This window comes from Carcharhinus amblyrhynchos, chromosome 11 (assembly GCF_965287045.1).
Source record: "Carcharhinus amblyrhynchos chromosome 11, sCarAmb.v2.hapA, whole genome shotgun sequence".
Lineage (NCBI taxonomy): Eukaryota > Metazoa > Chordata > Chondrichthyes > Carcharhiniformes > Carcharhinidae > Carcharhinus > Carcharhinus amblyrhynchos.
In genome coordinates this window covers 67,159,529-67,174,280 of record NC_137334.1, presented here as the reverse complement: position 1 = coordinate 67,174,280, position 14,752 = coordinate 67,159,529, and the positions used below count along the sequence as shown (strand labels likewise).

Sequence of the window (14,752 nt, the reverse complement as noted above, 5' to 3'; positions counted from 1 at the left end):
TATCGTTCACTTAAAGCCACATTAAGAATATACTTGTCCAATTTAGCTCCGGCTGTCAGATACTTTCGAATTGGTCTATCATTTAACACCAAAGATAGATGAAGTCATAGATATGGAGAGTAGGTCCACCGAGTGGGCAATCTGGTAAAATTAATCAGCGATTATTCACAAAATCCATAAATTGGCTCGGAGTCCTTTATCTACCAAGATTCATTATATCGTCAGGCACACATTTAACATTCTGACTAGAATTGTGGTATATCGTGAAAAGCTTCGCTTACTACCATTCTGGACACGATGAAAGTAAAGCCTGGGTGTGACTTGCAAGCACCCATCAGGTCGCCATCCATTATCTGATCTGGGGGATTAGCTTTACAAACTGACAGCTCAGAGACTGCGGGGAGCGGGGCGGGGAGTGCTCTCCAAAGAGTTAAAATTGATCGCCTATCTCGCTGTTCAGTCGGCGTAAAGCCAGGTACAATGAGACGCGTTTTCAAAATAGCGAAGCCGAGCGCATTCAACACAAGCCAAGCCCATTGAGTGTGTGGATTGTTTATTGTTCACACAACCTTCCCGGATTCGTAAATTCACTCCGAAACTACTCATACAAGTGGGCAGAAGTTCCGGTTGGGAACAGTTCTCCCATTATTACTGCTTGAACTTCTGTGCATTGATAAGGCTGGGCAGGGAGAGAGAGAGAAAAAAACACTTTAAGGAATACAATCTCTCCACCTTTCCTGTTTGCTTCCCCCCACCCCCCGTGTCTGGACGATTTGTTCTAAGCGCCTGAGTGAGTTCACAGCAACGCCTGTCACAGGGAGAATCTGGCCTTAGAAACCAAGGTGTGGAATTCACTGCGAGGCAGGAGTGATTGTGTTCACTGGCTGGGGGCATGTAGCAGTACTGAAGGGTGCAGAATTATAAAGAATGATCTTTAAAAAAATAATGTTGTACCTTGTGCAAACATATCTACAGAATGCCATGAACTTATTTATTATGTTGATTTATGTTTTGTTTTCTTTTCCCCTGCAGATTGATATGAATGCTTCGTCACACAGCCTGGACATATTTATACAACAATCCCACACTGGCTCACAACTGAACTGACGAAAGTCGGAATTTTAATTAGAGTCTGTTCGTCAATGAGCCCCTTTCCAGTTTGCAGCTCCGTGCTGATGATTCGGGAGTGCTTCTGAGACGTGAGCCTCGCGTTTATCCCTCTGCTTTCCACTGTCTCTGTGCCTGGGTGTGCAGATTTCTCATCAGTGTGCTACATTCCACCCCCTCCTCCCCGCACACTACTTGAGCCATGGAGACCCCTCCGTCTCCAGACCTCCCCACCGCTTCCACCACCCAGACCGCCAGCGAGCCCCGGGACAGCGGGCGAGGTCCCCCCACCTCCTCCGGGCAGCACAAGGAAACCTTCAAGATGGACAAAGAGAACGAAATGAGAATTAGTGAGAGCGCGCAGTTCGGTGATATGGTGGAGAACAGAGGTGAGTGTTGAGATCCGCAATTGCGATAAAGATGTGGGAGAGAGTGGGGAGCCAGAGGCTGGGTTAGACCCGAGTGCCGGCGAACTAGCAGCAGCCGCAGCATAACCTTCACCCCAATGTTTACTGAATGAGTTATCTGGGTATGAAAACTTTTAAACAGGCCACATGCCATTGTTACGCCGCATTTACGGTTGAGTTTAAGCAGAAAAGTACTTTTACCATCATTATAGCCGTTCAGGAAGTTTGATTATTAATTATTCACCAAGATTAAACGTTTTATGTATTTTAATGCGGCGATCGAGTTGTCCGCAGCACGGATACATTGACACGGGGAAAGAATTATTATGAATTATTGAACGCGTCAAGGACGAAGCTCCCAATAAAAAAAATCCTTCAAGAATAAACTTACACCAGCAGCCTTGCAAGAATCCACTGGTCTCAATGGATTTGTGCTGCTGGTGTTTAGTGTATCATACATTTCAACTTGCTCTCCATAATTCCTCCACTCATTTGGGATCTTGCCAGCCCCACAAACGCCACTTAACCACACACATCATGTAAGACGATTCATCTCTTCGTGACCTTTTCTTCCAGGTTTGTTGGAAAGTAGCCAAAAGCTGAAACCCCACGAAGCCCAGAGCTACCGCAAGAAGGCGTTGTGGGTGTCCTGGGTCTCAATTGTCATCACCTTATCCTTGGCTGTGGTCGCCTTCAGTGAGTACCCCAAAAGATATTACCCTCATCTTGCGGGCTTTATTCTAACTCCTGTAAGCCTGGCAAAGGGCGTGCTCTTTAAAAAAAATGTGCCCCCCCCCACTTCTCGCCCCCCGGCTTTTAGATGGGCTGCTGTTTACGAGTGAATGAGCAAATCTTAGCAACGAAGAAAGTGAGGGGAATCGGTAAAAGCTAAAGAGATGAGGCATGTTCTGCTGCAGTGAGAAAAAAAATGTTTTCATTGCTCTCCAGGGTGTTTATCTTGTTTAAACTTCATTCAGTGAAATTGTTAGATGGGCCCAGAGCAGGAGCCACTGGGAAATGATGGCTGAGGTTTTTTCAAGGTAATGCTTAATTCCGCGGCAAGATGCAGTTTTGAATACAACAATTTACGTGAAACATTCAGACTCTTCAAAACCTTGACAAAACAAAGAAGCAAATCCTATACACCAAGATGTCATTTCTTTTTAATGCAATTTTGGCTTCAAAATTAAGTAACAGCTGTAGTTTGTGGTTCATAGGACAAATACAATAATACCATTCTTCGTGCCTTTATTAGCCAATGCAACACAAGGGAAAGACATACTGTAATCACTGGTGCAACCCTGCTATCTGTTACTTATTAAAATAGTTTTCTGGGTATTTCATGAAAGGCGCATTTTTCTCATGTGCTTCGGAGAAGAAGTCTCCAAATGCAGTACCACGGAGCTCAGTTTCTGAGTGAGACCATGCACTTGCATCATCTGTATTCTGAAGCTATATGACTGAGGTTGGAGGTTTAGGTTTTGGGTTGAAGGCAGCATATGGTCAACAGTTTCTTGCTTGCCCTGTAGATTATCCCCATGCCTGTGCGTAATTTGCTGATGATGGAGTGCAGTATTGTAGGTAGGAAGATACAGAAGAGAGTTGATGCAATGACTCAGCCTTGTCTGGTCCCAATTTTCACTCAGACAGGATTTACAGTGCTGAGGATCACAGCTTATACCTCATCATGGAGTAACTGGAGGATGGTGCGAAATTTCTGAGGATAGTTAAATTTGAGGATGATACTCCATAAGTCGCCACAGTTAATGGATTTTCGTGTGTTTGAGAAAGGCCATGAGGTTTATGCTGTTCCTTACACTTTTCTTGAATTTGATCTTCCAACCAGCTCCCATGGCAAAACATACTTTCCGTCCCACCATTAATTACAATCAACAGTGAGATCCTGGATAATGTGGACCATTTTCTGTATCTTGGGAGCCTCCTCTTGAAAAAGGCAGACATAAATGACAAAATTTAGCAATACCTCCAGTGTGCCAGCTCAATCTTTGGATGATTGAAGAAAAGAGTATTTGAAGACCAGCATCTCAAAGTTAAGACTAACATCATGGTTTGCCAGGCAGCAGTGATTCCCCCTCACCACTCTGCCTCGTGCGCACCACCACCCCCCCCTCCCAATATGCTTTGGAGACTTGAAAAAACTACAGCAGTTGCTTTAAATGCGGAAATGCCACCAGCTTTAGAATAGAATCATAGAATCCCTATAGTGCAAAAGGAGGCCACTCAGCCCATCGAGTCTACTCTGGCCACAATCCCACCCAGGCCCTATCCACTTAACCTTATGTATTTACCCTGCCAGTCCCCTGACACTAAGAGTCAATTTAACATGGCCAATCAACCTAAGCCGCACATCTTTGAATTGGAAACCAGAGCACCCAGAGGAAACCCACACAGACACAGGAAGAATGTGCAAACTCCACTCAGACAGTGACCCAAGCCAAAAATCAAACCTGGGTCCCTGGTGCACTTACCTTCACAAGGTCCTCCACATTTGGTGGCAAGAACCTCAATTCAACAGTCATATGCTCCCCAAACTTGTCCAACATCCTAACACTAACCATTCAAAAACAGCTCCACTGGGTAAGGCATGTTGTTTGTATGCCTGACACCAAACTCTTGAGGCAATTGCTCTACTTTGAACTCAATCATGGCAGAAGACTCTCTGGAAGAGAGTAGAAGTGCCTTAGGAATGTACTGAAAGCATCCCTGAAGAGGTCAAGTATACTCACTAGCTCATGGGTGACCTTGTGTTGTGACCGACTAATATAGGAATGGCTCATTTGGGAAGCCATTGAACAAATCGAGAGACTTTATTAGTAATGCGCAGAGGCAAGAGCCGGAATTTTACAGCCCTGCTTGCCACAGGAATCAGAGTGGGTGAAGGATGGATAATGGGAAGGTCCGCTGATCTTGGGCAGTATAGCCACAGGACCCACCAACCCAACCCTCATGCACCACCAGCCTCATGTGCAAACTCCACACAGACATGACCCAAGCCAAGAATCGAACCCAGGTCCCTGGCGCACTTACCTTCACAAGGACCTCCACATTTGGTGACAAGAACCTCAATTCAACAGTCATATGCTGTCCAAACTTGCCCAACATCCTGACACTAACCATTTAAAAACAGCTCCACTGGGTAAGGCAAAGCCTTTGTGCAACAAATCGGCACAAATGGGGCCTTGCAGGTTAACCTGGGCTGCAGCTATGATGCATCCCACTCAATAACACATTGTTGAAGACTGCCCCCTGACAAAATTTAGTGGAGCGCTCAGGGAGCTCCATCTAGCCACTGTGGAAGTCTGCAGATCCCACATTAGACTTAACAGCCTTCTCAGAACCCAAGTGTAAGCAAGTCATTCGTGATCCTGAAAGACTGCCTAAGATAGTTAGTATTGTGGTCTCTTTGCACTTAAAAGTATTTCTGGTTTAAGCCTAAAGCCTATACCGGACGTTGGTGAGACCACATTTGGAATATTGTTTTCAGATCTGGTCACCTCATTGTAAGAAGGATGTGGAAGCATTGGAGAGAGTGCAGAGGAGATTTACCAGGATGCTGCCTGGTTTGGAGAGTAGGTCTTATGAGGAAAGGTTGAGGGAGCTGGGGCTTTTCTCTTTGGAGTGGAGGAGGATGAGAGGCTATTTAATAGAGGTTTATAAGATGCTGAGAGGGATTGATAGAGTAGACATGCAGAGTCTATTTCCTCGGGTGGATGTAGTTGTTACTAGGGGGCATAACTATAAGGTTCATGGTGGGAGATAAAGGAGGGGTGTCGGAGGTAGATTCTTTACTCAGAGAGTGGTTGAGGTGTGGAATGGACTACCTGCTGTGATAGTGGAGTTGGACACTTTAGGAACTTTCAAACCGTTATTGGATAGGCACATGGAGAACTCCAGAATTATAGGGAGGGGATAACTTGATCTTGGAATTGGACATAGCTCGGCACAACATTGAGGGCCGCAATTGTAATGTTCTATGTCTATGTACTTAACCAAGGGTTAATGTGGTTTGGATCAATTGCATTTGTTTTGTATCTAGGCTTTCGTTATGTCAATGCAGCATGAATCCAGTGTCCAGGCCAGACTGGACATCAGAAGGAAATGGAGTAAGAATGATGGAAGTAGGGACTTCACTCTGCACCATTCATCCTTTATTTTCAATTTTCATCCCTACTGGTTCAGCATTGGTGTAAAGCTGAAACCACTTTGTAGCAATACTCAACTCTGCATGAATGCATTCTGAGTACTGGAAGAATAAGAATAAGAATAACAAGCAATAACAACAGAAGCCCTTTGCCAACAGGAATGGAACCATCAAGTCACCATTAAAAACCAGTTGTGCATTACCAATCCCACAGGCTGCCCAATGGGCTTCAGCCTGCCATACCAAACAAAGGGCACTCGGCAACTGTTTACCCTCAGGCAAAGCCTTTGTGCAACAAATCAGCACATGTGGGGCCTTGCAGGGAATCCAGGCTACAGCTGTGATGCACCCCACTCAATAACACATCATTGAAGACTGCCCCCTGACAAAATTTAGTGAAGAGCTCAGGGAGCTCCATCTAGCCACTGTGGAAGCTACTGCCTGGCGTATAGAAACATAGAAAATTGGAGCAGGACTAAACCATTTGGCTCTTCGAGCCTGCTCTGCCATTCAGCATCATCAAGGCTGATCTTCCAACTCAATGGCATGATCCCACCTTCCTCCTATATCCTGGTGATTATTGCAGACACTAAAAAAAACTGGAAGAATCAGGGAGCAATATCTTTCCCTGTTTTGTTTGGTTTCAGCAGAGGCACTCTGTCACTGAAATAAAAAAAATGTTACAATGATAAAACTATCCAGGCATCAGAAGCAACATAATTATTGCAATGTTAACACTTACATTATGAAATGAAACAAAAAATATAATTATATATACAAACAAAAGCATTTAAACTTGTGCTTGCACTGTCATTGCTATTTTCCTGTTATATACTTTCTTATTCTTGTCCTGCCCTCTTATTTTCACCTTAATTTACCTGTTTCTTTTTTTACCCAATGTATTGTTTTTCTAATATTCTCAATTTCTGCTTGTACCCATTACTCAGTCATGGGTATTTGAGCAACTTTGTTTAGCATGGATTTTCCAGATTTCCCAGGAGTAATTGGTATATTTGAACGTCCATTGTTAGTTTCAGAGAATAGAGTAAATCAATCACTGAAACACGATTTATGAGATTTTTTGAAGGTGATGCAGAATGACTAAGTTCCTGAAAAGTCGAAATATGGGAACATTTCATCTGCTAGACATTTTTTTTAAACAGCAAATCTAGGATCTTGAAAGAATTTCATATCAGCTAAACAACCATGTCCCATATTCATAAAACAGATGGTCAGATTGAGTCATTTCACAAGTATCATCTTTTATCAAAATTTTCAGTCAATTATTTGTCAAACTGCAACAACAGCCCAATTTATGTGGCATCTTTGATGTTGTTACTGTCCTCAGGAACTTCCCAGGAGATTTATCAAAGAAAATTTCACACTGAGCCACGTAACGAGACATTAGGACAAGTGACCAAAACCTTGGTTAAAGAGGCAGCCATGTCTCAAAGGTAGTGAGGCAAAGAAATTCAGGTTATATTCCTAAAGGGAGAAAAGGGGATATTGGTGTTGGTGAGGCCATGAAGGGATTTGAAAACGAAGATGAGAATTTTAAAACTGTGATGCGCAGAAGGCTTTAATTAGACACGTGGAGAGATCTCAGAGAGTTGTAGGAACACAGGAGGTTACAGAGCTGTTGCACTGTGTTCCAATCAGGTTAGCAGGAGTAAGCTGACTGCTTTTTTCATCCTACTCCTGAGTTGGCCATAACAATGTTAGAATTTAAAAGGGAGGTGATATTGCCAATTTAATGACTGGAATTTTCTGGCTGGTCACACCAGTGGGATTTTCCCATCCCACTACAGTGAATGGAGATTTGGCTTGTCGCCAAATTCTCTGTTTTTGCTGCAGCCGGAGCATTGCGTGAACAGGCAGTAAGATCATGTCCAGTATATATTTGACTGTGTATAGCTCAGTGCAAGAAATAAGCCAGCCAGGTTCCTTCAGTTAAAAAGTAAAGAGTTAGTTTTATTGCTAAAACTCACTCAGGTAAAGATGCAGAAATTTTAACAAAAGATTTACAATGTACAGTTTAAAATGATTAACCATGACTGCATAAAATCTGAGGAGTGTCCAATTTTAAAAAATTGGCCAAGCAACAAGTAATAGTCAGAGAAAAAAAAAATCACAAATTGTTGGAGACTTGTTTACAGCTGAAGGTTCCTTTTCCTTGGTGGAGTATCAGTCATGGCTGGTTGAAGAAATTCTGGTTTGCAGCAATAAGGTCTTCTGGTGGGTTTTTCTAAATCGTAAGCAGTTTAACAGATGAGAGAGGTTTCAAAAGAAAGAGATGAAGTAAGGCTGCTGCTCTTGCGGCTGTCTCTCTGACGATTCAAAAATCCAGTATCTTTTTATACCCAAGAGCTGGATCATATGCCCCTCTTTGAGAGCTCATTGACTTTTATGCTCCACCCCAAGGTGGGTTCTGAAGCATGGGTGAGCTTAAAATTGAATGGACAGGATTCCCCCCTGGAAACACACACCCAAACCAAATGCAATTTTGTCCCTTTGACAGGGCCTCGGGTGGAAAACCACCCATTCACCTAATAATGCCCTTATGTGGCCACTTAATGGCCACCCAAGAGCCTTATCCCGTCCAGCCTCAATTTTTATGCTGGTGGGAGTGAGTGAGGGAAGAATGGGAAAGTGACAGATTCACTTTTCCCCATCTTGGGTGGGAGGGTTTCACTCTGAACACCACCACAGAATTGGGGCAACCCCCACCACTGGGACACTGGGGGTCTGGAACCCCTCTCCATTGGCCTACCCCCTGATGCCTTGATTGTTCCATTCCTGACTTCCTCTGGGCATTTCCTACCTTCTTGCCCCAGGATCCCCGGGACCTGCCTTATCAAAAGTCCTGGGACATAATCCCAGGCAGAACACTGCAGTACCACTTCTGGCCATGGCAGCACTGTGCCTGGCTGGGTTGAAAACTGCCTGCCAATCTGATTGGTTGACAGCTTACACAGGCAGGACTTCCTTCTAAGGGCTGATGGAAGTCCTGTCCACTGCCAATCAGTGCTCAAATGAAAGTAAATGGCAGTGGAGCTCAAATAATTGGCAGTTGCATGTTAAGCACCAACTCGGGATGGCAAATGCCAAACACACATCATCCCTAACATTCTACCCTTGGTGTCTCCACAAGAGTAACTTGTGCCCTTCAAAAATGCAACATAGCAGCTGCTGTAAACCAGTGTCCTCTGTTTAAGAAAAATGTTTGTTTCAACAAAGTTCAATACATATGGGTGTCAAGCCAATGATATTGTTAAGTGATATTTGTCCAGCTGATGACACTATGAATTAATATTTTGCAACACCTGCCAGTACTGCATGTAAGAAGTATATTGCCTTTTCATGTTTTACATTGAATATATTGAATTGACTGTGACTACTACTGCTGTTATACTGAGAACATGGTAGCGTACATCTCTATAAAATATATGAATAAATCATCTGAGAAAATTTTGCTTAGCTTGTACTTGTACTTGTTCAGGAAACCTGATTAACCAAGTACAATGCAGAAAATGCACTGTTTCCTTAATGTTCAATGGCAAATTTTTTTTAAAGTTTGATGATTCAACAGAAGCAGGACTGGTTAGGCCCCAATTTGTTTCTGAAAAGTGCAAATCAAAACCCAGATTTTCAAATTTCATTCAATTAAACATGAAGTAAAGAGCATTTTTTAAACTATTATTAAAATTCAGATTTAATGATGCAAAGAGATATATTTAGCTGTGAAATCATAGAATCCCTGCAGTGCAGAATGAGGCCATTTGGCTTATCAAGTCTGTACCAATCACAATCCCACCCAGGCCCTATTCCCATAACCCCATGCATTTACCCTGCATTAGCGTTAGTTTTTACAGAAGCACTGATGGCACCCAGCTCTACCTGACCACCATCTCTTTTGACTTCTCCATTTTTGTTAATTTGTCAGACTTCTTATCCAACATCTGCTCCAAATTCCATTCCTGAGCTCCCAACCCCATTCCAGGCAACAGTCTGCGATTAAGGCAGTCTTGGTGTCACATTTGGTGTCACATTTGACTCCAAAATGAGCATCCGACCACATACTCAGGCCATCATTAAGGCAATTTATTTCCACCTCCGTAACGTTGCCCAACTTCTGTTCTGTCTCATCTTTTCTGCTGCTGAAACCTTCAATCATATTTTGCTTTCTCTAGACTTGACTTTCCTAATGCACTTTTGGCTGGTGTCTCGCATTGTATCTTGTGTAAAATTGAGGCCATACAAATCTTTGCTGCCCAGTTCTTAATTTGCACATAGTTCCATTCCCCTGCTCGGCCTGTGCACACTGATCTACATTGATTTCCAGTCAAGCAATGTCTTGATTTTAAAATTCTCATCCTTGTTTCAAATCCCTCTATGGCCTTGTCGTTCTATATCTCAGTAACTACCTCCAGCCCTATAACAATCCAAAGTACATCAGCTTCTCTAATTCTAGCCTCTTGAACATCCTTGGTTTTAATCATTGCACCGTTGTTATTTGCACTGTCAGCTGTCTAAGTCCCAATCTCTGGAATACCTTCAATATTATCCTGTCTGGCTTTCAACCTCACTTACCTCCTTTGAGACACTTGTGGAGTCATCTCTTCCAATGGCCAGAATTTTACAGCTGTTTATACCAGTGAGATCTTCCGATCCTGCTGACGGCGCACACCTGCCATCGATTTCCTTCTGTGGCTCAGTGCCATACTTTATTTAATAATGCTCTTGTGATGCACCTTGGGACATTGTTATTACATCAAAGATACAAAAGAAAAATAAGTTGTTACTGCTTTAAGACTATCCAATATAAGAAATCTGCTTGTAGCTGGTTCCCAAACTGTACTGCCATCTGTGCAATGTTACTGGAGGTGCCAATATATAATAATTAATAATTGGCCTTTGGGAGTCTGTGGAAATGTGTTTCTCTGCAAAGGATGATTTTTATATTATAGCAGATCCTGTGGATGCTGGAATCAGAAACAAAATGCTGGAAAAACCCAGAAGGCCTGGCAGCATATTTGGAGAGAGAAATTGGTTAATGTTTTGGGAAGGTGTGATTCTTTTTCAGAGCTAGGGGAAGACAGAAATGTGAATGATTATATATACTGTGCAAGAGGGGGTGCAATAGGTGGAGCAAAGTAGAAGGTCAGTGATGGGTGGGTGCTAGGAGAGATTGCAACAAAGATGTGTAGGTCATGAGACAGAGGAAGCATTATTGGCAGGGGGAGGTATAGCAGTTGTATAAAGGTAAGATATTGGAATGCATTAATTGGAGAAAAAAGGTCAATGCTCAGTGAAAGCATAACTTAAGAACAGGTGACTGGTGGCCCAGTGGGGGAGAAGAGCTTTTGCAGTTGGGACAAAAAACAATGTCTCTGAAGAATCTCTCCACAGGTGCCACCCGACCTGCTGAGTTTTTCCAGAATTTTCTAATTGTTATATCAGTCTGTGCACTTCGACATTGAAAGAAGGAATGAAAAATAATGAGTGGGATGCTCCGATCCAATCTGTTCCCACCCCACATTTGGCTTTCTTGCCAAAACTCCATTCACTCTGGTGGCACTGGAGGATCCTGGTGAATTTGTTATATGAAGTAAAGTTTAGGTCCTATTATGATTACAGATTTTTGTTTGTAATAGTGTTTACCAATCATACTACAAAATCTGAACATTGGATCATTGCAACTGATGTTGTTCGGTGACAACTTTTGTAACTTGTCAAACAATAATCTTACAGGAATTTTGTTCACTTTCTTATTTGAGTATTTCAAGGACAGGTGAAGATATATTTTTCATTACAAAGTGTGTGAAATGTATTCATTTCATTCCTTAGCTACATGAAATAACTGTCACGTCATTGCTAAATTTTGCTGTGAAGGCCAAACTTAACTAACAATTGATTGTGGTTTGTTAATATAAAGTCACAATCAGACTTGGAAGGAAAATAACAACTTCTTGGAGATGAAAGGATTTTATTTGATGACTACATTACTTAGAACAAAAGCTATTAGTAATAGTTAGCATGACCAAATTTGCCTGCTCTTGAGAGTTTCTCCGAGGGTTCTGGCATTTCTTCATGCAGGAGAAGTAAATGAGAAAGAAGCATTTTATCACATGGTCAAAATTTCTCAAAATCTTATATAACCAATAAATTACTTCTGAATTGTCGTTACTTATAAGTTTGTAGGCAAGCACAGCAATCAATTTGCAAACAATATGATCCAACAAATGGCAAAGGATGAATGACCAGATAATGTGTTCTGGTGATAATGATTAAGGTGTGGATATTCATCAAGAGAAATGTGGAGTAATGTCCTAAGGTGCTTCATAGAAGCATAATCAGATAAAAATTATTTCCAAATTAGACAGGTTTAATCAGATGAAATTGTGGCTATGTGGCAGACAAGAATAAATAGAAAGCCTATGTTAGGGTAAAAGGCAAGGTGATTAAAGGATTAAAATGGATAAATATACAAAGCAATACCTGGTGGTAATGTGACAAGTGAGGAAACAAAAGATGGGTCAAGAGCTGAGCCTTGTCAGTGTACATGCGGACCCTGTTGCATATCTTTGGTTTATGTCATCAAGGGACAGCACGCAGTAAGGAAGAAAAGGGTATATATATCTCACTGTCAACTTTCTTTTAAATGTGACCCTCATAAGCTCATAAAAACTGTACCTGCTGTGAGTAAAATGTTGGCCGGGATTCTCCAACCTCACTCACGACTGGGATTGTCCGGTCCTGCTGCTGTGACTGAAGATTCGATTGAGCACCAAATTCTTGCTGGCAGTTGCAGGGTGTTTGATATCAGAGAATCCTGGCCATTATCTTTTTTTTATCTGACCATGACAACTTTTCCTTGTCAAGCAAAAAGCAATTATATGTCCGCAAGCAATTTGATTTGATTTGATTTATTATTGTCACATGTATTGGTATATAGTGAAAAGTTTTTTTTTTGTACACAATACAAGCATATAGTTCATAGAGAAGGAAAGAGGAGAGTGCAGAATTTAGTGTTACAGCCATAGCTAGGTATAGAGAAAGATCAACTTAATGCGAAGTAAGTTTTTTCAGAAGTCTGTTGACAGCAGGGAAGAAGCTGTTCTTCAGTCAGTTGGTACATGTTCTCAGACTTTTAATTCTTTTTCCTGACAGAAGAAGGTGGAAGAGAGAATATCCAGGGTGTGTGGGGTCCTTAATTATGCTGGCTGCTTTTCTGAAGCAGCGGGAAGCGTAAACAGTGTCAATGGATGGAGGCTGGTTTGAGTGATGGATTGGGCTTCGTTCACGATCCTTTGTAGTTTCTTGTGGTCTTGGATAGAACAGGAGCCATACCAAGCTGTGATATAACCAGAAAGAATGCTTTCTATGGTGCACCTGTAAAAGTTGGTGAGAGTTGTAGTGGACATACCAAATTTCCTTAGCCTTCTGAGAAAGTAGAGATGTTGGTGGGCTTTCTTAACTATAGTGTTGGCATGGGGGGACCAGGACAGGTTGCTGAATACTAGTCTTCATTTGGAGAAGTATGTATTTTCAGATTAACATTAAAAACAGACGTTTTAGGGTAGAACGTGGAATTCGTTGCATCCATTATATATCCAAGGGTCAATGTCAAGGATCAACAGTTAGGCCCAAAGATGCCAGGAAGAAGTCAACCCTCTGCTACAAGCCCTGATGTTGTTAGGGCTCAATGTCTTTGTTGTGTCTAGTGCACTCACACTATGGGCTTAGATGATTTGTGGAGGAGGCTGAGAAGATCAAGTCCACACTTCTGGATAAAGCTTGTTATATTTATATTAACAGGACTAACCTCCTTGTACTGGATTAGACAGTTTGAAAAAATTGTACTGTACTTGTTATTCAGTCAAAACCTTATCCCAGATCCATTCTTTGACCTCCTTGTGTAATGTAACACTATGGCAATGCTAATTGCTCCAGCATTGCAACTTTTATGATTTGTTAGGTTGATTTAACATAAATATGTATTTTTCTCTTCAAATACTTGCTAATTGTACAACTTATCCTTTATAATTTTTAAATAAATCAATTCTGAGAGTTGAATATGCTTAACATTTCATCCTTAATTATTGGATTGATTGGCACATTTTTATCTACAGAACCTCTAGTAACAATGTAGAACAGTAAGTACAGCTGCTAAACTGCATATTAAATAGCCATTGAACAGTTTTGGTCTTTAAAAATATCCTAAAGAAAAAATAACATGCAACTTACTTACCCATGTATGAATTATTTGCATTTTCCTTTAGATGTAATTTTTAATACACTTTGCCTCTCACTGACACTTGCCTATTTCTGGACATCAGTTGTATTGCTGTTTGAAAATATTTTTAGACACCGTCCTCATAATTTACCATTGTGAGGAAGCACTTGACTCTCATTCAATGCCTCTGCACTCAACAAATAGGTAGAACAGAGTGAAGTCAGCCTTACCATGCTGTTGTTGTGACATGCTTGGACTTTTAGAAATACTATAATATGGTACTGAATAGTAGATTCATACAAGGCTAGAGAAGGTGGCAAGATGACGAGTAACAAACTGAATAACAAACTGGTTACAAAACAGACACTAGTGGTTAGATTTAATTAATTAGACTGCAGGAATGCCAGTAGCTGCATTCCACAGGAACTGGCATTTGTACAACTGTTACTCATAAGTTAGATAAATGATTTAGATTCAGAAAGCAGATGTACTACATCGAGATTTGCGGCTAACACCAAATAGGGATGGTGACTGCACGTGGGGGATGGTGGTGCATAGATAATACTAAGGAAGATTTCAGCTAAAATAACTAATTATGAAGGATTATTGAACACTCATGTTAACATGACATAATGCAAGAAGATGTGAACAAGCTTGCAGAATGAGCATGTACATGACAAATGAATTTTAATATAAGTGTGAGCTGGTGCCTTTTAGTAGGAGTCTAAATGGAGTAGAGATTTAGGTGTACAGTTGCCTCCCTAAATCATTAAAAGGTTTGGATACTGCTGTCAAAGGAGCTTTAGTGCAGCATGGTGGCACAGCGGTCAGCACTGTTGC

General features: G+C 41.6%; 1 protein-coding gene across 3 annotated transcripts in view; it reads left to right on the top strand.

The window, feature by feature from the left end:
* Positions 1 to 407: 407 nt before the first annotated feature.
* The window catches only part of tmem163a (transmembrane protein 163a), a 155,622-nt gene continuing 141,277 nt past the window's right edge, over positions 408 to 14,752 (top strand). Inside the window, exons 1-3 of one of the 3 annotated variants that reach the window (XM_080199332.1) lie at positions 408 to 475; positions 1,033 to 1,496; positions 2,091 to 2,210. In XM_080199332.1, coding sequence (XP_080055458.1) covers positions 1,310 to 1,496; positions 2,091 to 2,210 — 307 coding nt within the window. In that variant the 5' untranslated portion in view covers positions 408 to 475; positions 1,033 to 1,309. The other 2 variants (XM_080199329.1, XM_080199331.1) reach the window with 2 other exon arrangements.